This window comes from Hemiscyllium ocellatum, chromosome 39, assembly GCF_020745735.1.
Source record: "Hemiscyllium ocellatum isolate sHemOce1 chromosome 39, sHemOce1.pat.X.cur, whole genome shotgun sequence".
NCBI classification, from domain to species: Eukaryota; Metazoa; Chordata; class Chondrichthyes; order Orectolobiformes; family Hemiscylliidae; genus Hemiscyllium; species Hemiscyllium ocellatum.
Window position 1 is genome coordinate 725,486 of NC_083439.1, and position 25,831 is coordinate 751,316.

The 25,831-nt window shown below is 42.1% G+C and overlaps 1 protein-coding gene across 2 annotated transcripts in view; it reads left to right on the forward strand.

Moving 5' to 3' along the window:
• The window catches only part of trpm7 (transient receptor potential cation channel, subfamily M, member 7), a 181,894-nt gene that overhangs the window by 56,595 nt on the left and 99,468 nt on the right, over positions 1-25,831 (forward strand). For both annotated transcript variants that reach the window (XM_060853075.1, XM_060853076.1), the window contains exons 2-3: positions 17,879-17,958; positions 21,654-21,692. In XM_060853075.1, the coding sequence (XP_060709058.1) occupies positions 17,879-17,958; positions 21,654-21,692 (119 nt within the window). The remainder of the gene's footprint in view (positions 1-17,878; positions 17,959-21,653; positions 21,693-25,831) is intronic.

Here is a 25,831-nt window from a genome sequence, read left to right on the forward strand (position 1 = left end):
AAGCCCGAAAGGGCCAAATTTTTAAAGAAGGATTCCTTCTTCTCAGTTCTATCCTCAGTCCTGTGATTTATACAGTTCAAAATAGAACTTTCTAAAGGCTGTATTGATCTTTTTATGATCATAAGTCAGGGTACCGGCACTTTCTCTAATGGACGTAATGGCTTGAGGAGCCTTTTTCTTTCTAGTAAGGTATGCTAGGTATCTGCCAGGCTTGTCACCATATTCAAATAATCTCTGCTTCGCGAATAGGATTTCCCTCTTTGCTGTTTGGGTAAGTGCGGTGTTCAAGGCTGCCTGAAGGGCTGTGATCCTCTGTAGCTTAGTAATGGAAGGCCTGTTAAGATACGCTGTCTCAGCTACCTTCGAGCGAGCCTCGAGCAGGCGCTGTTGCTCTCACTTTTGTATTTTCCGGGTCACAGAATATGAGATGACCAAGTCTCGCGCATATGCTTTAGTGGTCTCCCATATCATCGACGGGTTACTGGCTATACCTGAATGAATTTCCCAGAAGGTTTTGAATTCCTGCGAAAAATACTTTATAGATTTGCTATCCTTCAATAAGAAGGGGTCCATTCGCCAATGTCGAGGGCTTATTACATCATCCCTAATCTTGACTTCCATATATAATGCGGCATGATCAGAAATAGCTATAATATCTATTTTACAAGACAGTATGGTATTCAAAAGGGTTGGGGGGCAAAAAACATATCAATTCTGGTATGACACTTGAGTGGGTTCGAGTAGAAAGTAAAGTCTCTACCCTGGGAATGAAGGCACCTCCATACACCTACTAGTCCTAGCTCCTTATTCAGATCCACCAGTTGTTTAGATATGAGATATACCTGTAGTGCTCTTGGGGGTATCCTATCTGTCTCTGGGTCCATAATATAGTTAAAATCTTCTATAATTGTATGGCAGACTCCAAAAGTCATCAACTTAGAGAACGCTTCCATTACAAATTTAAAGGGATGCTTCGGGGGGCAATAAAGATTCAAAATTCCATATTCCTCTCCATGTATTAGGGCTTTGATCAATACATACCGTCCAGACTCCCCTTTTGTCTGGCTAAACATTTGGAAAGGAAGGTTCTTCTGACTAAGAATGGGTACTCCCCTACTTTTTGAACTGAAAGATGAGAAAAAAAGCCTGATCAAATCCTCCTTGTAGCTTTAAATGTTCTTTGTCAAGTTGATGTGTCTCTGTAAGAGAGCTACATTGACCCTTTCTTTTTTGAGACTTAATAATATCATCATCCTTTTGCTTGGTGAATTACTCCCCTTGACATTCCAGGTGCAGCTCCTAAGTGAATGGCTAGCCATGATTGTCCAGGCAAGCGCGAGACGCCCCCCCCCCCGGAAGGAGAACCTTGAATAAAGATCGTAGGAAATTCACAAATACGAAAGTTCTTTAAAACATTCAAACCAACTCAATTAAAAGCTATTCCTAAGTGAAAAAAACAACGCAAAACATATTTGAAAGGAGACTTTACCCCTTGCTCCCAAAGGGCATACCTACCTATCGATAAGCCCACCATAACCTTCCTAGCTAGGGCCCTGTCATCGACCCTGGCATTATAGAATGGAGCATACAAATTCAAGTATTTTATAAAACCAGAGTTAAAAGTGAGTAAACCCCTTCCCCACACCAACACCTGAGTGCATTTAAAATCGCCCACAAATCGAGTAAGCCACGCAAACTATAAAACGGAAACCAAAGGAACAGCAAAGAACAGACCCCACCCCCAGGGAAAGATGAGTAGAAGAAGGATGGGAAAAAAGGGGTTAAACAAAGGGGAGGGCAAAATAAAGTCGTTATCCATATAGTTCGAGTCCCGCAGTCTATTTAAGAGAGTTAAAGAATTCTTTTGCTTTTTCCAGTGACCCAAAGTTGTAAACAGATCCTCCATGGCTGAAGTGCAGTGTTGCCGGTTCATGCATGAAATATTGGATATTTAGATCTCTCAGACGCTTCTTCGCCTCATCAAATATCCTCCTCTTGCGGACCACAGCTGGAGGGAAGTCCTGAAGTAACATTATTCTGGAACCCTTGTGCATCATGGCCTGGGGATCCTTCCCCAGGACTCTGGATGCTTCCACGAGCATTTGTTTTTCTGTGTAGCATTGGAGTCAGTTTAGAACCCGGCAGGGGCACTGGTCCGACCTGGGCACGCATACAGCAACCCGGTGGGCCCGGTCCTGATTCCAACTTCAATAATTGTGGGAATCATTGCCCCAAAAAGTCTACAAGCTGGCCTTCCTCTTCCTGTTCGGGAAGGCCTAGCAACTGAATATTTTTCCGTCAGCCCTGATTGTCGAGGTCGTCAGTGTGCTCCTCCAGGGTCCGGATTCGCTGCTTGAGAGCCCGGACCTGACCTACGGACAACTCGGCAGCAGTCTTCGAGGCCGCGGCCCGTTGCACCACCCCTCCAACGCGCTGTTCAAGTATTTCGATTTCTCGGTCACGCTTCTGCAGCATGACCGAGATTGACTCCCACCTGGACCGGGACTCCTCAATAAAAGCGTTAATCTTCTCTTGAAGTTTGTTGATCCTGGAGATCAGGCAGGTAAGTCCCCCGAAGCAGCTGCAGACGTCTCTATTGCTGCGGGAGGGGGTGGGGAAGGGGTCCCCCCCCGGTGCGAACTGCGGGAATTTTTGCCCTTAATCATTTTCGAAACAACACCAAACTATCCAAGTTTGATGTAAAATGACAGCTTTTGCGCAGCATAATCAATCTTAAATGATTTAAAGGGTGAGGTGAAGGCAGGTGCCCCACTTTGCCCAGGTCTTAGGCAGAGCACGACAGACTCAGACTTGCTGGGTCACTGCCATCTTGAATCTCCGCCCCCAGAACTTCTTTTAAGTCGCCTTCTCAAGATAGCTTAAGATTTTATAACAAAAGGTGCCATCTCATCTCAGACAATGCATTAAAGGTGTGAAGTCAGAGTCTGTCTGTATCACAATCTTGAGCCAGATTGGTTCTACTTCCAAAGTGGACCTTAGAAAATATTACATGTATTGACTGCCTGCAGATTGTGCATCTTTTGAGCAAAGTAGAATGTATCTACAAATATAATTTTGGAAATACAAATTTACCAAATAGACGTGTGTGTATGTTTGCATGTGTGAAAGCCTGGTCGACTTGTGCAGTGTCCATTCATCTGTTGTCGTACCATTTGCTTGGTCTCACCAATGTACCACGCCTCAGAGCATTCTTGCCTACAGCGTATGTCAACCACTGCAAGCGTGTCAGAGTGTCGACATAGATACCACCATTACCCATGGGGTCACCACGCACCATGTACACTGCCAATGTTGTCTATCTCATATGCCCTAACCTTTTCAGCTCCTCTCTATAGATCAAACCCTGCAATGTTGGCAACATCCTTGTAAATCTTTTCTGAGCCCCTTCAAATTTCACAATATCCTTCCAATAGGAGGGAGAACAGAATTGCACACAATATTCCAAAAGTGGCCTAACCAATAACCTATGCAGCTGCAATATCACGTCTCAACTCTCATACTTGATGCTCTGACCAATAAAGGAAAGTATACCAAATGCTGTCTTCCCTATCCTATCCAACTGAACCTCTATTTTCAAGGGACTATGAACCTGTACTCCAAGGTCTCTGTTCAGCAATACTCCCCTGGACCTTATCATTAAGCGACTTGCCTTTCCAAACTGCAGCACCTCACATTTGTGTAAATTGAACTCCATCTTCCCACTCCTCTCCCTATTGGCCCATCTCATCAAGATTCTGTTGTACTAAGACTACCACCTTCGCTGTCCACAACACCTCCAATTTTGGTGTCATCTGCAAACATACTAACTTTTAAGTCCTATGTTCACATCCAAAACATTTTTATAAATGACAAAAAGCAGTGGACCCAGCACTGATCCTTGTGACACACCACTGGTCACAGGCCTCCAGTCTGAAAAACAACCCTCCACCACCACCCTCTGTCTTCTATCTTTGAACTAGTTCTGTATCCAAAAGGCTAGTTCTCCCTGTATTCCATGAGATCTAACCTTGCTAACCAGTTTCCCATGGGGAACCTTGTCAAACACCTTACTGAAGTCCATATAGATTACATCCACCATTCTGCCCTTATCAATCATCTTTGTTACTTCAAAATTTCAATCAAGTTTGTAAGATATGATTTCCCACGCACAAAGCCATGTTGACTATCCCTAATCAATCCTTGCCTATCCAAATATATGTAAATCCTGTCCCTCAGGATTCCTTCCAACAACCTGCCTATCACTGACTACAGGCTCACTGGTCTATAGTTCCCTGGCGTGTCCTTACCACCTTTCTTAAACAGTGGCACCACGTTAGCCAACCTCCAGTTGTCCGGTACCTCACCTATGACTATCGTTAATACAAATATCTCAGCAAGAGGACCAGCAATCACTTCCCCAGCTTTCCACAGAATTCAAGGGTATACCTGATCAGGTCCTGGGGATTTATCCACCTTTTAAGACGTGCAGCACCACCACCTCTGTAATGTGGACATTTTTCAAGATGTCACCATCTATTTCCCCACATTCTATATCTTCCATGTCCTCCTCCACAGTGAGCACTGATGCAAAACGCTTATTTTGTATCTCCCCCATCTCCTGCGGTTCCACACACAGGCATGACTTGCTGCTCTTTGAGGGACCTATTCTCTCCCAAGTTACCCTTTTGTCCTTGATTTATTTATTAAATCCCTTTTGGATTCTCCTTAGCCTTATTTGCCAAAGCCATCTCATGTTTCTTTTTTGCCCTCCTGATTTCTTCTTAAGTATACTCCTATTGCCTTCATAATCTTCTAAGGATTGACTCATTCTCTGCTGTCTATACCTGACCTATGCTGCTTTCTTTTTCTTTAACAAAGCCTCAATTTCTCTAATCATCCAGCATTCCCTGCACCTACCAGCCTTGCCTTTCACGCTAACAGGAACATACTATCTCTGGACTCATCTCATTTTTGAAGGCTTCCCATTTTCCAGTCATCCCTTTACCTGCGAACATCTGCCCCCCCAGTCAACTTTTAAAAGTTCTTGTCTAATACCGTCAAAATTGACCTTCCTCATAGTTAGAACTTAAACTTTTCGAAACTGGTCTAACCTTTTCTATCATTACTTTAAAACTAATAGAATTATGGTCGCTGGCCCCAAAGTGCTCCTCTGACATTTCAGTCACCTGCCCTGTCTTATTTCCCAAGAGTAGATCAAGTTTTGCACCTTCTTTAGTAGGTACATCCACATACTGAATCAGAAAATTGTCTTGTGTACACCTAACAAATTCCTCTCCATCTAAACCGTTAGCACTATGGCAGTCCCAATCTGTTTGGAAAGTTAAAATCCCCTTACATAACCACCCTATAATTCTTACAGATAACTGAGATCTCTTTCCAAATTTGTTTCTCAATTTTCCATTGACTACTGTGTATCTCTATGACTCCAAGTTCATTCCATAGATGTACCACCCTCCTCTTCCGAAGGTTGGTGTTCGAATTATAGGCAGATTTTTACTTGAAGATTGGAATTTCTCTACTATCTGATATTTGGCATGTCCAGCAAAATTTCACTATATATTTATGTAATCCTGACCAACAAAATTGTTTTTGCATGCTAGTATGTTTACCTATTATCTAAGTGATCTGCCATTGGAATTTTGTAATGCATTTGTAAAATGTTATTATGATACTCAAATGGGCCAACCATCTGATGGAGTGATGCTGATTCCTCCTCAGCTCATATTTCGTGGTTTCCTTTTCGTTATTTACATTGTTTTTCAACATATTATGTTGTTTTTTCTGATTAGTTTGAATTGTTATGGTTCCAGCTGATGATACTGCAGGACAGATTAGATCTTAGTCTGGAAAGTCTGTTATGCAAAACAAGTTTATTGTGTAAAAAACAGCTGTGAATGAATGGGAACACCTCTCCTCAAAAGTTTCTGGTTACTTTTGTGTTGTGGTGGAATATAATTAATTATCCCCAAAAGGACAATTATCACTTTAGCATTTCTGCGTACTTTAGACCATGAATTTTGAACACCAGTCTCTGCGCTTGCAATAGATTGCTTGACATTCCCCTCTGCAGGTAGCATAAACTCAAATACCAGCAATAGCAATTAGAAAATTACAGTTCCAGACGCAGGTAAAGGTCAAGGAAGATAAAGATGGTCCATCTTTTTAAATGATGAAAACTCTACTCCAAAAACTGATGTTTTGAAATCATTTAACTTTTCCATGCTGAATGAATCGCTTTTTAAATGAAGAAGTGCTGAAGGAACTCAGCAGGTCTGGCAGTACTGTGGAGAGAGAAACGATTTACTTAGTTCCAAAGAAAAGTTGTATTGGGCTTGAAATGTTAGCATCTACACAGAGAGGAAAAGTTATCGGATGTGCCTAGAGAAACTCTTTCTATTTTCTATTTCAGATCTCCAACATCTGTAATACTTTGCCTATACTTTTCAAATGAATTTGTAGCATTGAAACACTTGTGCCTATTTGGAGAGATCAAGTTGTAAAATTTTAACCGAAATGTAATTATTAACTCAAATGTTGGTACAATAGGAAAAGTTAAGGATTACAAACTAGCAAGCCCAAAAGCACAAATTCTCTCTCTAACATAATCCAAGGAAAGTGCAGCTCTTATGAAATGTTAAAAATGTGAGACCTGCTATTGTCCTTCTTCAGATTTCTGGCAGTTCCTACAGTTAAAATTGCAGCTTATGTAGGATAGTTTGTTGGACTGGAGGGCAAAAAAAGATTTGGTCCCAATGGAAAATAATGCTGGTGCAGTCTTAGTTTTCATGCTTGCATTGTTTAGTGAATTGTTACTGAAGCTTTCTTGTTCCCAAGAACACTTTCTCTCAGGATGTCCAAAATCAAACTTGTCAACAGTATAATCAACAAAGTCAGACCAAGCAACACTGACATAGCAGTAAATAAAAACTGATAGAACTGCAGATGCTGTAAATCAGAAACAAAAACAGACGTTGCTGAAAAAGCTCACCATGTCTGGCAACATCTGTGCAGAGAAATCAGTTAAAATTTCTGGTGCAGTGACCCTTCCTCAGACCTGCTGAGCTTTTCCAGCAACTTATGTTTTTGTTACTTATGTGGTAATATTAGCAACAGTCTTAGGAGTTTTAAGCAGCTTTTGAATGTGTGTATACGTAAATTTTGCAGATATAATATATGAAAGATATGGAACAATTGAATGTTAAGAAGTGAGAAAGCTTGCATTCAAGGTGGAAGTGTTGTTATGTTTCCCCCTGTCAGTCGAAGCAAAATGCTCAGAGACACAGTATGGCTTTACCTCCTTCACCTTCCAGGCCCTGGGGGGAGAGAGAATGATCACCCATGTGCACAGAGACACAAGTTCTTGGTCTTCTCTTGAACAGCAGATGCTTAATGAATTATATAGTCATTTTACAGGGTGGAGCATCCAGATAAGGTAACATACATATTAATTGGGTGACTGTTGCAATCAGTTAGTGTCAATAGTAGAGATTAAGTCATCTGCTGTCATACAATGAATGTTCTTAACCTTGTTAACCGGCTTCGCATAATGATATTTTTCACCTTGTTAAATTTACATTACATACTGAATGCTTCTAATATTGTTAAATGAATATAATGAATGCTTTTCCATCTTGTTAACCCATTATCCTTGCTTCAGTGCCCCATTGTTAACTACGTTCTTATCTGATCTAACTCCTGCTAAGCTGAACCTCTTGTTTCACAAAACTCAAAACTTAGCTCTCTCCCTACCTGCTCATACCCTGTTCCCATTTTCAGAAATATATCATGGGTCACAAGACGATGGAATGCAAGTAATTCTTCTATAACTTGATGGTTGTGTTCTTGTGCAACCCCACATTCAGTGGTGTTTCTTAAGCCTGGTTTTTCTATAAAGTATTGGCAATGTAATAGTGTTACAGCCAACACGCGTTTTAAAAGTTTGTGCTTTAGAAGCAATGTCCCCAATTCGTCAGTTGCAGTAGAGTGAATTCATGTAAACAAAACACATGTTAAAGTAGAATGACCTGTAAATTTAATGCTAATATTTTCAAAAATCATTTCTATAATGTAAACTTAGCAGTATAAAGAATAACTTCTTGTGAAATGATGAAGCCTAAATTACCTGTATTATTGATGTCAGGATTCATATGATATACAACCAGTCAATTGGGATGAATTATTCAGTGATTCAGATTTGATAAGAGTGATTTTAAGTGTGAAGTGCTGTAGTTAATTTATCAGGGTATGTATTTATTGAATAGTGTGTACGAAATATGTATGCTATATAATGTCAAACAGTATGATTTGATTTATTGTAGCCACGTGTACCTAAGTACAGTGAAATGTTTTGTTTGTGTGTAGCACAGATCGATCATGATAAGCAAGGACATGCAGATCATAAGGTGCTGAGGCAGAGTGAGACGTGCAAGGTTACACTGCATAGGGGGTGCATGAAGCAAGACCAATATTAATAAGGTCAACGTTGTTTGTAATCATAGTTAAAAATCACACAACACTAGGTTATAGTCCAACAGGTTTATTTGGAAGGACTAGCTTTTGGAGCGCTGCTCCTCCAGGTGGTTATGGAGTATAAAATCATAGGATTTATAGCAAAAATTTACAGTGTGATGTAACTGAAATTATACGTCAAAAAAGACCTGGATTGTGTAGGTCTCTCAACTTAACATCTCAACACACTGTAAATATTTGATATAAATTGTCTCCTACGATCTTATATTTCACAACCACCTGCAGCGCTCCAAAAGCTAGTGCTTCCAAATACTGTATACCTATTGGACTTTATCTTGGTGTTGTGTGATCGTTAACTTTGTACACCCCAGTCCAACACTAGCACCTCCACATCAAAAACTTAGAGCCCATTCATCAGCCTAATAACAGCTGGGAAGACGCTATTCTTGAACCTATTGGTGCGTGTGTTCAAGTTTCTGGATCTTCTACCTGATGGAAGAGGTTGTAAGAGAGCATTACCAGAATAGGATGGTGCTTTGATGTTGGCAGCCTTTCCATGACAACAAAAGGAATAAATTGAGGCCATGGGTGAGAAGTTGGCTTCCGTGATGGTCTGGACTGTGCACATAACCTTCTGTAGTTTCTTACAGTCCTGGGCAGAGTAGTTATCAAGCTGTTATGCACTTAGACAGTACGTTTTCTATGGTGCATCTGTAACAGTTGGTGAGGGTCTTTATGGACATTCAGAATTTTTGAAGCTGCCTGAGGATGAAGAGGCATTGTTGGTGCCTTCTTGACCACCGCATCTGTGTGTGAAGTCCAGGGCAGGTTATCATCACTCCTAGGAACTTGATGATCTCAACCCTCTCAGGCTCTTCTGATGATGTCGATGGGGGGGGGTGTTGTCCTCCTTTATTCCTGAAGTCAATGATCAGTTTTTTTTTGCCAATCTTGAGAAGGAGGTTGTTATCATTACACTATGACACCAAGCCCTCTGTCTCCTTTCTGAATTCTGACTCATCGGTGTTAGGTATCCATCCTATCACGTTGGTGTTGTAGATGACGTTTGTTCAGAATTTGGCAACACAGTCGTGGGTGTACAGAGAGTACAATGGGAGCTGAAAACGCATCTTTGGTAGTGGGCAGGGAGGGGGGGGTATGCTCCCGTTTTGAGGATTATCATGGAGGAGGTGCAATTGTCTGTCTTTGCTGATTGTAGTCTGTGGGTCAGGAAGCTGAGGATCCATGTACGGAGGGTGGAGGTGAGACCTCGGTCTCCGTTTTGAGGTCAGTCTTCAGGGGATTATGATGTTGAATGTGGAGTTGTAGTCAATGAACAGGAGTCTGACATAAATGCCTTTGTTGTCCAGAGATTCCAGGGATGAGGGGAGGGCTAGGGAAATGGCTTCTGCTATGGACCTGTCATTGGCAAATTGCAGGAGATTGAGGCAGGCTGGAGGCTTAGAGTTGATGTAGGCCATGACCAGCCTCTCAAAGCATGTCATGATTCAAAGTTTGTGAGAAGATTTGTAGCTCGGGTGCTTGTTGTTGTGGTTCTGTTCGCCGAGCTGGGAGTTTTTCTTGCAAATGTTTCGTTCCCTTTCTAGGTGATATCTTCAGTGCTTGGGAGCCTCCTGTGAAGCGCTTCTGTGCTGATTCCTCCGGCATTTATACTGGTTTGAATCTGCCGCTTCCAGTTGTCAGTTGCTGTCCGTTGCAGTGGCCGGTATATAGGGTCTAGGTCGATGTGTCTGTTAATCGAATTTGTGGATTTGTGAATATCACTCCTAAATTGGTATAAATGGTAAATGCTCTTGCACTCCTGGTTTTTGATTGTGTATTCTGCTCACTGAGATTGTGTCACCTCATGCAGTTATGAATTAATTCAAAATTATTCTCCTCTTAACCTTTTGCTCCCACACCCAAGCATGTCATGTCCTCATCTCAAAAATACATGAATGGTGAGCAAAAGCACAGTAAGGGCTTTGTGTTCTCTGAATATTTGGTTACATGACATGTCCTGTAGTTGTGAGGTTCCTTTGCCTAAACCAAGTACAAGTAGATATAGACTCAGATGTACAGCACAGAAACAGACCCTTTGGTCCAACTTGTCCACGCTGACCAGATATCCTAAACTAATCTTCAAACAAAAGGAGACCATTGAGGTCCCAGCTTCTTGGCCCCAACCGTCTCCTTTTCACTACATTCCCTCAACACCCCCATTCCATGCTAGGATGATATAAAATAATTTCAATTTCTTTTTTGAATAGAGGCCGAGCCAGGTCCCATCTTCTCTCAACTTCCTCCATCTGCTTGAAATTGTTCTCACGTTAAACAATTTCTGATTAACTACACTTAATACCTGCAAAGAAGTTAATCTGAAGGTTCTCCAACTAGATGAAATCATGGATGAACAGGAAGACCCACTGCCTCCTTAAGTCAGAGTCTGACGACCGCGGCCATTACAGGAAATCCAGATATGGTCACCATGAGAGATGCCAAGAGGCAATACCAGACGAAGCTAGGAACCCCAACTAACCATACAGAATCATAGAGTCATAGAGGTGTACAGAATGGAAACAAATCCTTCAGTCCAACTCATCCACACTGACCAGATACTTATTAATCTAGTCCCATTTACCAGCACTTGTCCTGTCTCCCACTAAACCCTTCCTATTCATGTACCCATTCAAATGCCTTTTAAATGTTACAATTGTACCATCCTCCACCACTTCCTCTGGCAGCTCACTCTTACATGTATCACTCTCTGTGTGAAAACGTTGCCCCTTAGGTCTCTTTTATATCTTTTCCCTCTCACCCTAAACCTATGCCCTCTAGTTCTAGACTCCCACCCTGGGGAAAAGACCTTATCTATTTACCCGTGCCCCTCATGGTCTTATTAACCTCTATAAGGTCACCCCCTCAGCCTCCGACATTCCAGGGAAAACAGCCCAGCCTATTCAGCACCTCCCTATAGCTCAAACACTCCAACCCTGGCAACATCCTTGTAAGTCTTTTCTGAATCCTTTCAAGTTTCACAAAATGCTTCCGATAGGAGGGAGTTCTCATATAAAGTGTGTTTCAACAGCGTGATTTGGCCATAACATAGCTGAAGAATTAGGAAACGGTATTTTCGAGAATGCTTGCCTCTGTTCAAGCTGTCGCGTGATTCCACCAGTGATTGATTTGCATATTTTGTTCTGAGTATGAGAGAGGTACAGTACTATACATCTCAAAAATTAAAGAAATGGACATTCATTGCTCTCCCTTTGACACAAGAATGTTCTTGTATAATTCCTGTGTAAGCCCTGTGAAGAAGTGGAGAGTGAGGATATTGAAGAGCTGCTGAGGCTCCCTGTGAAGACTTCTCTCCAGCTGATTTACAATAGCTCGTCACTGAGGGGGAAATGAAAGTTGGAGAGAGAAAAGGTGAAGTCCAGGATGCAGCACCACGAGAGCTTTCCACTTCTCTCTTGTCTTCTCCCCTGATGAAAACTGAGAGGCAATTGCAGCTGTTAGAGTACAACAATTACAATGCAGAAAGCAACAGGGTAGCAGTTCATTCAGTAAGAAATCACCTGGCACCCTATGAACAGTTTCTTCCAAACATTTTTACGAAAAGGGCAAGGTAGCAAAAGCTGAATGTCTTTTTAAAAAAACTAACACTCAAACAACAGTCAGAAGACTATCGACCATGCCATCCACTTCTGCGACCACGCCATCCACTTCTGCAACCACAACTGCACTTGAATGGGAAAATCCACTGTCCCTGTTTTTTTCCCATGTAAGGTTAAATTTTGTTTTGTTAATAAATACGATTTAAACCTTCGTTCAGGCTGTGCTGTACTTTGTGTTAGATTTTTAGGTGATTTTTGAGCAATGGTGAGTGTTGTTTTTTGCTGGTTTGCCCCTAGCCCCACTTTTCCCAGAGGTCCCATTATTTCTGTTAAGCAAGGTTTCATTGGAACACAATTATGGTGTTATAGGAGAACTACCTGTAGGCTAAAGCTTCATTAGTGAGTTATACCTTTTTAGAATTTTTGTGTTATTTTAAGAATTCTAATGTAGCTGGTAAAGCATTTGATTTCCCAAGTATTTGATATGACTGTGTTTGTTGGAACACCTAGTTGATTGATTTGAGTTCAGGCCAGAGTGTCGGAAGGTGAGCGGTTTGTTTGGTCGTCGAACCCTGATTCATGCTGTCAATTTCCTGAGTTCAGTCTCATTATCAGGGCAATGCTGTTTGTGGAATCAATTCTCCAGTGTTTTTTTTATAAGCTTGCTTGTTTTGAGTGTGTGCAGTGGCTATGGAATTAGAGATCTGTTTATTTGATGCATATTTATTGGAATTCAGACTTCCCTGAGGAAATAACTGGCTTAGTATTTACTTCTGAACTCCAAGGCAGCAATGGCTCCAAGCAGAGCTCTGACTGAATGCTAGCAAATGTAAGGGCCCTTTTCTATTCTTTGTGTTGTTTCTTTTATTAGTGAGTCAGTCTAATGGACTGACTTTAGGGCCAATAGCAGTTGTACAAAAAGGCCTGTGAAAAGCTAGGCTTTTTGAACAGACCCCCACCGTTCATGAATTCCGTCATCAGTGATCCTGAGCCCTTGCCCCACTTGACAATGAAATAATTCTTGAAATACTGCCACCATTCAATAACCAAGGAAGTAAAGTATTCACAAGGATCTTCAAACTTTCATGAAGTTAACATCCAAGAACCATATTTCAAATTAGGCAACAAAAGGCAAAAGAAATTTTGAGTTCCATTGTAAACTTGTAGTTTAGCACAAATACCAGTTTCCACCTTTCCCTACTGGATCCTCTCCCAGTTGGAAGAATCCAGCTCTTTTTATTTTAAAGTGTCCTGTTCAGAAATGCTGTGATACACATCTGTGTCAGACGAGGCTTGAGCCTGGATCTTCTGGCACTGAGGTAAGGACACTACAAATGTGCCATAAGACCCTTTTAATAAAGATTCACTGACAAATTAACTACATATCCAATCAAGTTGCAAACATTGCTTTTTAAAAACTATTTTAAACCCAGTTAGCTAATTAAGTAAGTTCCTAGGATGCTGCCTAACCTGCTGCGCTTTTCCAGCAACACATTTTCAGCTAATTAAGTAACTAACTAGCAATGAAACCTTGCTTAACAGAAATAATGGGGCCTCTGGGAAAAGTGGGGCTAGGGGCAAACCAGCAAAAAACAACACTCACCATCGCTCAATCAACCTGATTCAAACATTGACACATGTCTGAGCCAGGTAGGAATTGAACCTAGACAGTTTGATCTAAAGGCAGAGGCTGTATCACTACGCCGCAAAGTCGTTTATTGAGCACAACTCTGCCCCCACCCCCACTCTGGCCTATCACCCTCACCTTAACCTCCTTCCACCCATCCCATTTCCAAAGTCCCTCCTCCCTACCTTTTATTTTAGCCTGCTTGGCACACTTTCCTCATTCCTGAAGAAGGGCTCATGCCCGAAACATCGAATCTCCTGTTCCTTGGATGCTGCCTGACCTGCTGCGCTTTTCCAGCAACACATTTTCAGCTCTGATCTCCAGCATCTGCAGTCCTCACTTTCTCCTAGTTTATTTCCTATGCCTAGGAGATAAGGATGTGCCAGATAGTTGATTTTAAATGTAGTCATATCTCAAGAGCTGGCAAAATTTTTGTATATAACCTACAGTTGTGAGATTGTAACTACAAATGGGTCTGGATATGGGAGAGTCATGTGATCTTGTCTAAGAGTTGATGGCTGAAATTCACACTTGTCATAGGGTAACTTAAAATCAATAGTTAGTGAAGGACCTTAACAGGAATAAATAAATGTTAAAATGGTTTTGTATTGAAGGCCATTTTTAATGTGTCTGTAGTTATATTTATACTCTATATGAGGAGATTATATTCTGCAATTATTTTGACTTTTGGGAGATGAAGGACACTACAAACATTCATAAAACTTTTAAGTTAACATGAAATCCTATTATTTGAATTTGCACCCAATAAATAGAAAATATATTTAAAATGCAAGGTGCCTCGTTATATCCTTTCTGTTTTTGGCTTTTTTCAAGTTTTGCTCTGCGGGGCGGGGTGGTGCATCTAAAGCATTCCCGAGTTATTTCTACTCCAGTCATCACATTTGTAATGTTGCTATGTGTATAATTAAATCCTTTAAGCATTGTTTCCTTTGCTAATTAGTTAATCTTTGAAAGTTAAAACTGGAAGTCCTCACAAGTGACAGGTTCCTGGAACTTCACCTCTTTGTTCAGAAAATGTTGAAAATACTGTTGTATGGGACCAGTTCCTGAAATGGTACTAGTTGAGTGAATCATACTCACTTCGCTGAAATTCCTAGCATCTGAGAGGAAATACCATTATGAAAGGACAAATGTGACAAATCAAACACTCAGGAATAATTAAGATGCAGAATACTTGACTGATAGTTAAATTCAGCATTTCATCTCTGCTTGCATTCATTTGGCTCAGTTCCACTCCATGAACAGTGAGTGATTCCATTCCTAAGTTTCCAAGTGCTAACAGTGGCTTTACAGCAAAGGCTTCTGTTCCGGTGTTTGCAGTGTTGCTTGTGCAATCCATTGAGGTTTCTAGCATTTGTTCTCCTCTGTTCCTCACTTGAATGATTTTCTTGGCATCATTCTCAGACTTGGCTTCCACAGTGCTGTACTTTCTCCCAACTTCGTTAACCCTAAGTAACCTACTTTGTCATAAATGATTTTCTGTAGTCACAAACTTCAACATCAAGACGATCAAGCACCATCGTTTTAGTCTCCACTTTAAGCACTGCTTTCTTACAAATGATTCGATTCTTCCTTTGTGTGTTATTTAAACTGAACTAGCCTCTGCAATCTGGCTGTGCAGTTTGATCTTGAGTTTAATTTTAAAGTCCATATTCCATCCATAACTAGACTATATTTCTGTGATATCGTCTTCCTCCATCATGAAAATGACTTCTTATTAGATTAGATTCCCTATAGTGTGGAAACAGGCCCTTCGGCCCAACAAGTCCACACCGACCTTCCAAAGAGTAACCCACCCAGACCCATTTCCCTCTGACTAATGCACCTAACACTATGGACAATTCAGCATGGCCAATTCACCTAACCTGTACATCTTTGGACTGTGGAAGGAAACCGGAGCATCCGGAGGAAACTCAAGTAGACACAGGGAGAATGTGCAAACTCCACACAGACAGTCGCCCAAGGCTGGAATTGTTCCTGGGACCCTGGTGCTGAGAGGCAACAGTGCTAACCACTGAGCCACCGTGCCTTACTAAATGCATTCTTTCTTGTCTCCTATAAACCTGCTTTATCAATCATTTTAATGGCATGTTCTTCTTTCCTAGTCTCCAGAAAAATGCCAAATTTGTCTTTAATTCAGCATCTGGCCTTTAGATCTGTGCTAATCCCATGAATGAGCTGGAAATGTATTGCTGGAAAAGCGCAGCAGGTCAGGCAGCATCCAAGGAGCAGGAGAATCGATGTTTTGGGCATGAGCCCTTCTTCAGGAATGAGGAAAGTGTGTCCAGCAGGCTAAGATAAAAGGTAGGGAGGAGGGACTTGGGGGAGGGGCGTTGGAAATGCAATAGGTGGAAGGAGGTCAAGGTGAGGGTGATAGGTGGGGTGGGGGTGGAGAGGTCAGGAAGAAGATTGCAGGTTAGGAAGGCGGTGCTGAGTTAGAGGGATTTGACTGAGAACGTTGGGGGGTGGGGGGGGGCGGCGGAATGAGGAAACTGGAGAAATCTGAGTTCATCCCTTGTGGTTGGAGGGTTCCTAGGCGAAAGATGAGGTGCTCTTCCTCTAGCTGTCGTGTTGCTATGGTCTGGCGATGGAGGAGTCCAAGAACCTGCATGTCCTTGGTGGAGTGAGAGGGGGAGTTGAAGTGTTGAGCCACGGGGTAGTTGGGTTGGTTGGTCCGGGTGTCCCAGAGGTGTTCTCTGAAACGTTCTGCAAGTAGATGGCCTGTCTCCCCAATATAGAGGAGGCCACATCGTGTGCAGCGGATGCAGTAAATGATGAGTGTGGAGGTGCAGGTGAATTTATGGTGGATATGGAAGGATCCCATGGGGCCTTGGAGGGAAGTCTGGGGGGAGGTGTGGACGCAACTTTTGCATTTCTTGCAGTTGCAGGGGAAGGTGCCGGGAGTGGAGGTTGGGTTGGTAGGGGGTGTGGACCTGACGAGAGAGTCACGGAGGGAGTGGTCTTTTCGGAACGCTCACGGACGGAGTGGTACTTATGGAACGTTTCAGAGAACACCTCTGGGACACCCGGACCAACCAACCCAACCACCTCGTGGCTCAACACTTCAACTCCCCCTCCCACTCCAAGGACATGCAGGTCCTTGGACTCCTCCATCGCCAGGCCATAGCAACTTGACGGCTGGAGGAAGAGCGTCTCATCTTCTGCCTATGAACCCTCCAACCACAAGGGATGAACTCCGATTTCTCCAGTTTCCTCATTTCCCTTCCCCCCCCCCCCCCCCGACCTTGTCTCAGTCAAATCCCTCGAACTCAGCACCACCTTCCTAACCTGCAATCTTCTTCCTGACCTCTCCGCCCCCACCCCCACTCCGGCCTATCACCCTCACCTTGACCTCCTTCCACCCATCACATTTCCAAAGCCCCTCCCCCAAGTCCCTCCTCCCTACCTTTTATCTTAGCCTGCTGGACACACTTTCCTCATTCCTGAAGAAGGGCTTATGCCCGAAACGTCGATTCTCCTGCTCCTTGGATGCTGCCTGACCTGCTGCGCTTTTCCAGCAACACATTTTCAGCTCTGATCTCCAGAATCTGCAGTCCTCACTTTCTCCTAATCTCATGAATGGACTATTTCTAATGTTTTAATGATTAATTCTACTTTGAAATCTCTGCATCCTCTCTCAAATTGATTACACCTAATCTTTACATACCCCTTGTCTGGCAGTTTCAGTGTTTCCATTGTTATTTTAAGCAGCTGGTAATCCTATGGGGTAGTCATTTTGTTTAAAGTTTTTTTTCTGTCTGCCATCTTGATGCATATAGTCTTGACTCTGAAGTTCAGAGAGGTGATTTTTTAAAAAATCGTTTGTGTTCTTACAAAAATGACAGAATTTGAGTTTAGAAGGATTTGTGGATGGATCTCTCCCCCTCTCATTTATTAAGAGGAGAAATAAAAGCCATAATTAAAATGAACTAAACTGTAGAAATAAATTTCTAAGAGAATCAGAATTGGTTGTGATTTTTTGTTGCTGTTTTTCTTTTATCGTTTAATGTATAAATTTGTGTAAATAATTTGGAGAAGAATGTGAATCTGTAGTGCAGTGCTGATCTTCTGCCATTAAATTCGTTGAACTAATGAAAGCATTTACTTCTGTTTTCTTTTGTAGTCCCAGAAGTCCTGGATAGAGAATACTTTTACCAAGAGGGAATGTGTTTACATAATTCCAAGCTCAAAAGACCCACACAGGTAAAGACATTTGCGTTTAGTTGTGCTTCAGCTTCAAATATGTTTTGTTTCTAGTTTTGAAGAATTGAGATGAGACATTTCTTCTTGTAAAATTTTTTTGTGGTGTGGTATCAAAACTGTAATACATTGTTTTAATCTATTCTTAACGATGGACAACTGGCACTGGAATTACTTGGGTTAAGATTAAATATTGGCATTGTACTTTTTGTACACTTTTGTGAAATTTCTATACTTAGGCTGGATATTGTTACAAAAGGATCACCCATAAATTTCCTCCTAATTTCATTCAAGAACTTAAGGGAGATTCTCTTAAAATTCCCTTGGATAGTGGATTAGTGGTGCTGGAAGAGCCCAGCAGTTCAGCCAGCATCCAACGAGCAGCAAAATCGACGTTTCGGGCAAAAGCCTTTCATCAGGAATAAAGGCAGTTAGCCGGAAGCATAGAGAGATAAACTTGGGGAGGGTGGGGGTGGGGAGAGAGTAGCATAGAGTACAATGGGTGAGTGGGGGAGGAGATGAAAGTGATAGGTCAGGGAGGAGAGGGTGGAGTGAATAGGTGGAAAAGGAGCTAGGCAGGTCGGACAAGTCATGGGGACAGTGCTGAGCTGGAAGTTTGAAACTAGGATGAGGTGGGGGAAGGGGAAATGAGGAAGCTGTTGAAGTCTACATTGATGCCCTGGAGTTGAAGTGTTCCGAGGCGGAAGATGAGGCATTCTTCCTCCAGGCATCTGGTGGTGAGGGAACGGCGGTGAAGGAGGCCCAGGACCTCCATGTCCTCGGCAGAATGGGAGGGGGAGTTGAAATGTTGGGCCACGGGGCGGTGTGGTTCATTGATGCGGGTGTCTCGGAGATATTCCCTAAAGCGCTCTGCTAGGAGGCGTCCAGTCTCCCCAATGTGGAGGAGACTGCATCGGGAGCAACGTTTACAATGAATGATATTAGTGGATGTGCAGGTAAAACTTTGGATGTTAGGGCCTTGGATAGAGGTGAGGAAGGAGTTGTGGGCACAGGTTTTACAGTTCCTGCGGTGGCAGGGGAAAGTGCCAGGATGGGAGGGTGGGTTGTGTGGGGGGGGCGTGGACCTGACCAGGTAGTCACGGAGGGAATGGTCTTTGCGGAAGGCGGAAAGGGGTGGGGAGGGAAATATATCCCTGATGGTGGGGTCTTTTTGGAGGTGGCGGAAATGTCGGCAGATAATTTGGTTTATGCGAAGGTTTGTAGGGAGAAAGGTGAGCACCAGGGGCGTTCTGTCCTTGTTACGGTTGGAGGGGTGTGGTCTGAGGGCAGAGGTGCGGGATGTGGATGAGATGCGTTGGAGGGCATCTTTAACCACGTGGGAAGGGAAATTGCGGTCTCTAAAGAAGGAGGCCATCTGGTGTGTTCTATGGTGGAACTGGTCCTCCTGGAAACAGATACGGCGGAGGCGGAGGAATTGGGAATACAGGATGGCATTTTTGCAAGAGGTAGGGTGGGAAGAGGTGTAATCCAGGTGTGATCTCTTTCCTTTTCCCTAAAAGCTATTCATACTTAATCAAAATTTATCCATTTTAGAGAATGCTTATGTGAGAAAAGGTGCAATTTCTAAATATATAACATAAATTCTCTTTGAGTTTGAACTTAAACCAATCAACATGCCACTAGTTTTATCTTTTTGTGAAAGGGTTTTAGATTAGTTAGCTTGATCTTTCCGAAACCATAACTTTAAAGCCAGTATGTGCCAGACAGCGGGCGATGCAAGGAACCCTGTAGAAAGTTTATTCTAATGTGGAAGTTTTATGATAGACAAGAGAAAGCATTGAACTATTGGCTTTAGCAGAATCTAAGATGAGCAAGTTTCTTTTCAAATTTATTCAAAAACTTTTGAGTTCAATATGGAAGGAATCTGACTGGGGTCAGGTGTAAGTTAGTTTCTCAAGAAGATCCTTCAGAACAGTTAGGAAAATATATTACCTCAGTGAAAAAGTTTAGCCTGTGAACTTTGCAGATCAGGAAGTAAGGTGATGTTGATGAGTAGATGATTGTTATTTGCTGTATATTTTGAAATCTTTGAACTGCTACGTGTAGATAGGTTGATTTAGTTTATTTTTATTTATTTTGTGTGGCAAACTTCTGTTTCAATATTAAAACTAAATCTGCACCCTTGGGAAAAACTTTCATTTTCTGTAAAAAAAAACAAAATGTAATCTATCAAACCAATTCTGGGATCTGACTTGTCCAGTGATACAGTCAGCTGAGAACAAAACCTTGCTTAGTTTTCAATAATTTTCCTTGTTGATATATCTACTTTGCTAACTTGGCTTAGTTATTTTAGTTTTCAAAAGTAATTTCTAGTTGCTAGTTTCCTTTGTAAGATAATTTTAGCTGTATTATGATAGAAATTTTACATAGTTGATTGTACAGTGCTATGTCCAAGGTAGTTCCATTAGCATAATACTAAAACCTGGGAGCAGGTAGATAATGGCAGGCATCCTGAGAATTTTATTTGCATTTGCATACACATGCATGCGCACACAAACCCCCGCCCAAATTTATGGTTTATTAATAGATGTTAGAATAGGAAGCAGTGGTCAATCAAAATGAATAAGTCTGAAATGAGATGAGATGTTAAAAGTTTTATCAAAAGCAATGAAAATTTAGATTAGATTCCGTTTAAATACTGGTTTGTTCACTTTGAAAATGACCAAGGCAAATCTAAAATCTCTAATGAGGGTAATAAACATCACAATAGCTGGCAGTGATTTAGTCACGTTTGTGTTCTTTATATGCTGCAGCTTGTCAGGGTTGAATTACTGGAGTCATAGGATTTGGATTGATGTCCTGGAGTTTCAGCTGGGCTTGTTTTTTTGGTAATCACAAACTTATTATTTTAGAGATGTTATCAGAGTCATATAGTATTTGCTGTGACAATGTTACACCATCATCTTTCCTCGCTTGCCTGCAGATTTTGATAGTGCTGACCACATACACCACAATCCTTTCTATCATTGTCCATTTGAGAGGAGCTACCCTTCCTTTGTTTCACTCCTCTCTAGGAGCTAGTAGAGGACCTGTAAAAGGGAAAACAAAGCCAATTTTGCTTCCTTTTCCCCATTACTGTTGTCTCATATTGAGCCACCTTAAACAGCACCATCACTGGCCTGCCTAAGCTTATTGGCTGCTGATTATTTGGCTAACTTCAGATTTTCCTGAAGAAGGGCTTATGCCCGAAACATCGATTCTCCTGCTCCTTTGATGCTGCCTGACCTGCTGCACTTTTCCAGCTACACATTTTTAAGCTCTGACCTCCAGCATCTGCAGTCCTCACTTTCTCCTAACTTCAGATTTGACTATTCCAATACTCTCCCAGCCAGTATACCTCTGCAAATCCTGCCTATTTCCTAATTAGCATTAAATTCCAGTCAACTGTCACCGCTAACTGATGTTTTCTCCCTATCAACTCTGACCTCTTGTGCACCTTACATTCTGTTCACCCCTCTATCAGTTGCTAGCCTGGTCTTTGCAGTTCCCTCCCTAAATCTCTGTCTCTTTGAAGCTTTTTATGGGTCAAATAGTTTCTTATCAGTCATATGATTACATTCCAGTTTTTAATAGAGATGACATTTTCTTGATGTTAAAAGTAATTTAATGACATATATGCAGCTAAGTATTTGTTTTGTTTTTCATAAGGTTGATTTGTTACTTTTTCTTGGTTCTAGATGCTTACCAGGATGTCAGATTTGCCAGCAATTGGTCAGGTGAGTTTTGAATGGCACGTTGTGTTTAGGATTGCAGAGATTTTTTATACTCTGGAGCACTGGTAGAGCTGGATGCTGAGAGGAACATTTTCAGATCTGAGTATCGTTTGAGATTTGTGGATCCTATATAAGCTAAACTTTTGTCTCAGTGATATTTCCTACTCTCCAACTTAATTGTTTTTCTTGAACATTTTACAATTTTTAGCCAAATATGCAATTTTTCAGCTAATAACTAAAGCAGTATACTAAAGATGCTGAAAATCTGTAATTCCAGCAATTTACTTTTGTTTTTAATCCTACTATGTAAAAACATTTTTGTCTATTTAAATAGAAAAGTTGGTCTTTTGTAATATGCAAGAGGCAACGATTCAGTGATATTATCACTGGATTGTTAGTCCAGAGACCCAGGTAATGTTTTAGGGACCTGGGTTTGAATCCCACAATGGCGGATGGTGGAATTTAAATTTGATACAAATCTGGAGTAATGATGAGTGATTCCATTGCCAACTGTCGGAAAAATCCATATAGTTGAATAACATCCCTTCTCTCTAATCCCCCGCTCTCTAATCCCTCTCTCTCGCTCTCGCTCTCGCTCTCGCTCTCGCTCGCTCTCTCTCTCTCGCTCTCTCGCTCCCTTCCCGCTCCTCTTCTCGCTCCCCCTCTCGCTCCCCCCTTCTCCCTCGCGCTCCCGCTCCATCTCCCTCTTCCTCTCTCTCACTCTACATACCTTCTCTCTCGCTCTCTCTCTCCGTACCTTCTCTTGCTCTCTCTCTACATACCTGCTCTCTCCCGCTCTCCCTCTCCACCTCTCTCGCTCTCTCTCTACAAACCTGTTCTCTCACTCTCGCTCTCTCTCTCCATACCTTCTCTCGCCCTCTTTCTCTCTACATTCCTTCTCTCGCTCTCTAGCTCCCCCTACCCTCCCCTTCTCTCTCTGCCCTCCCTCTCTCCCTCTCACACAAGCATATATACACACACACACACTCTTACATACTCACACAACACACACTCTCACAGGCTTATACTCCATCACACTCGCACACACGTTTTACCAAGCTTTCCCACACGCAAGCACACACTCACTCTCACGCATGCATACATCTATGGGGTGAATTTATATTTGCTGAATTGTATTTGGAGGTACTTTTTGTTTTGCGCAAAAAATGCACAATCTTCACGGCAGTCAATCCATGTAATATTTTGTAAATTCTACTTTGAAAATAGAACCAATCTGACTCAAGATTGGGACACAGACAGACTCTAACCTCAGACCTTTAATGTATTGTCTGAGCAGAGATGTCGCATTTTGTTATAAAACCTTAAGTCATCTCAAGGAGATGACTTATAAGAAGTTCTGGGATTTACATATTAATGAACTGAAACCTGCAACCCATTCTAAAAGATGAAAGACTTAACAACAATCCAGGTTTGTTCAGTATATCATTTCAGTTGCATGACACTAATCTTTTGCTAAAAATTCTGTGTCTTAGAACATAGAACATAGAAGGATACAGCGCAGTACAGGCCCTTCGGCCCTCGATGTTGCGCCGACCGAATCCTACCTAACCTATACTAGCCCAATAACTTCCAAATGCCTATCCAATGCCCGCTTAAATGACCATAAAGAAGGAGAGTTCACCACTGATACGGGCAGGGCATTCCATGAACTCACAACCCGCTGTGTGAAGAATCTACCCCTAACATCTGTCCTATACCTACCACCCCTTAATTTAAAGCTATGTCCCCTAGTAACACCTGACTCCATTAGCGGTAAAAGGTTCTTAGTATCTACCCTATCTAAATCCCTAATCATCTTATACACTTCTATCAGATCTCCCCTAAACCTTCTCTTCTCCAATGAGAACAGCCCCAAGTGCCTCAGTCTTTCCTCATAAGATTTTCCTACCATTCCAGGCAACATCCTGGTAAACCTCCTCTGCACTCGTTCTAAAGCTTCCACATCCTTCCTATAGTATGGCGACCAAAACTGCACACAATACTCCAGATGAGGCCTCACCAGAGTCTTATACAACTGCAACATGACCTCAGGACTCCGGAACTCAATTCCTCTGCCAATAAAGCCCAGTACACCATATGCCTTCCTCACAGCACTATTTACCTGGGTGGCAACTTTCAGAGATCTGTGTACATAGACACCAAGATCCCTCTGCTCATCCACACTACCAAGTAGCCTACCATTAGCCCAGTAATCCATCATCTTGTTATTCCTACCAAAGTGAACGACTTCGCACTTAGCTACATTGAATTCCATTTGCCACATTTCCGCCCAGCTCTGCAACTTATCTATATCCCGCTGTAACCTACCACTTCCTTCCTCACTATCCACAACTCCACCGACTTTTGTGTCATCCGCAAACTTGCTTACCCAGCTTTCAAGTCCTTCCTCTAGATCATTTATAAAGATAACAAAAAGCAATGGTCCCAAAACAGATCCTTGTGGTACACCGCTAGTAACTGCGCTCCAAGATGAACATAATCCATCAACTACTACCCTCTGTCTCCTTCCAGCCAGCCAATTCCTAATCCAAACCTCTAATGTATCCTCAATGCCATACCTCCGAAGTTTTAGCATTAGCCTACCATGGGGAACCTTATCGAACGCCTTACTAAAATCCATATACACAACATCTACTGCTTTACCCTCGTCCACTTCCTTGGTCACCTTCTCAAAGAACTCAATAAGGTTTGTGAGGCACGACCTGCCCTTCACAAAACCATGCTGGCTATCCCTGATCACGTTATTCCTACCCAGATGTTCATAAATCTTATCCCTTACCATTCTCTCTAAGACTTTGCCCACCACTGAAGTCAGACTCACTGGCCTATAGTTACTAGGGCTATCCCTACTCCCTTTCTTGAACAATGGGACCACATTCGCTATCCTCCAGTCCTCTGGTACTATTCCCGTTGACAATGACGACATAAAAATCCAGGCCAATGGCTCTGCTATCTCCTCCCTAGCTTCCCATAGGATCCTGGGGTAAATGCCATCAGGCCCAGGAGACTTATCTATATTCATCCTTTCCAATATTCCCAAAACCTCCTCCCTGCATATTTCCAGGGCATCCATTCTAATTATTTGTGATTCCATATTCACATCAGCAACAGTGTCCTGTTCCTGAGTGAATACTGATGAAAAGTACTGATTTAATGTCTCTCCAATCTCCTCCGCCTCCACACACAACTTCCCACTACTATCCTTGACTGGACCGATACCTACCCTAGTCATCCTTTTATTCTTGACATACCTATAGAAAGCCTTTGGGTTTTCCCTAATCCTACCAACTAAAGACTTTTCATGTCCCCTTCTCGCTTCTCTTAGCTCCCTCTTTAGCTCCTTCCTGGCTACCTTATAACTCTCAATGCTCTGCAACCTGATAAAGGAGCAGCGCTCCAAAAGTTAGTGCTTCCAAATAAACCTGTTGGACTATAACCTGGTGTTGTGTGATTTTTATCTTTGTATACCCCAGTCCAACACCAGCTTCTTCTCCACATCATTTACAAAAATAAAGCATTTAGAGTGGTGGGAGTTAATTTAACAGAGAAATACCTTCTGGTCATTAGGTCTATGTGGCACATGGGTACCCATGTACTGTAAAGGACAAAGCATGTTAAACTAATAACGTCATTAATGGTGATACTGATCTGACCATTGGCACAACACACAATCTCAATGTGCGGTTGTACTTTGTAAGGACAAAATTCATAACAAAAACTTAAAAGGCTTTGAGTATCTGAATCTCCAGTTTTTCTTTCTTAGATGCCAGTGACAGTTTTGATGTCTTGTCACAATTTTTCATTGACAGTAAATTCTAGAATTTAAACGGTTGCTGATTTACTGGACTATGCCTTTGTCCACTGCGAGTAGCTGCTGCTTGGCGCTGGAGTATCCTATTGGGTGTAGAATTCCAACCTGATAAAAGGACAAGGTGCCAACTCCCTCAGAAAGGTGCACTTTTGTGCTTACACTTGTTTTTTGCAATTGCAAGTACATTTTGGACCTTCTCTTTAATGCAACACTTGGCAAAGTGACCTCTGTTCACCGACATTACAATTAAATGATCTGGCACCTGTAAGCACTGGCACCTTACAGTTGGAAGATGGATGGTTTAGAAACC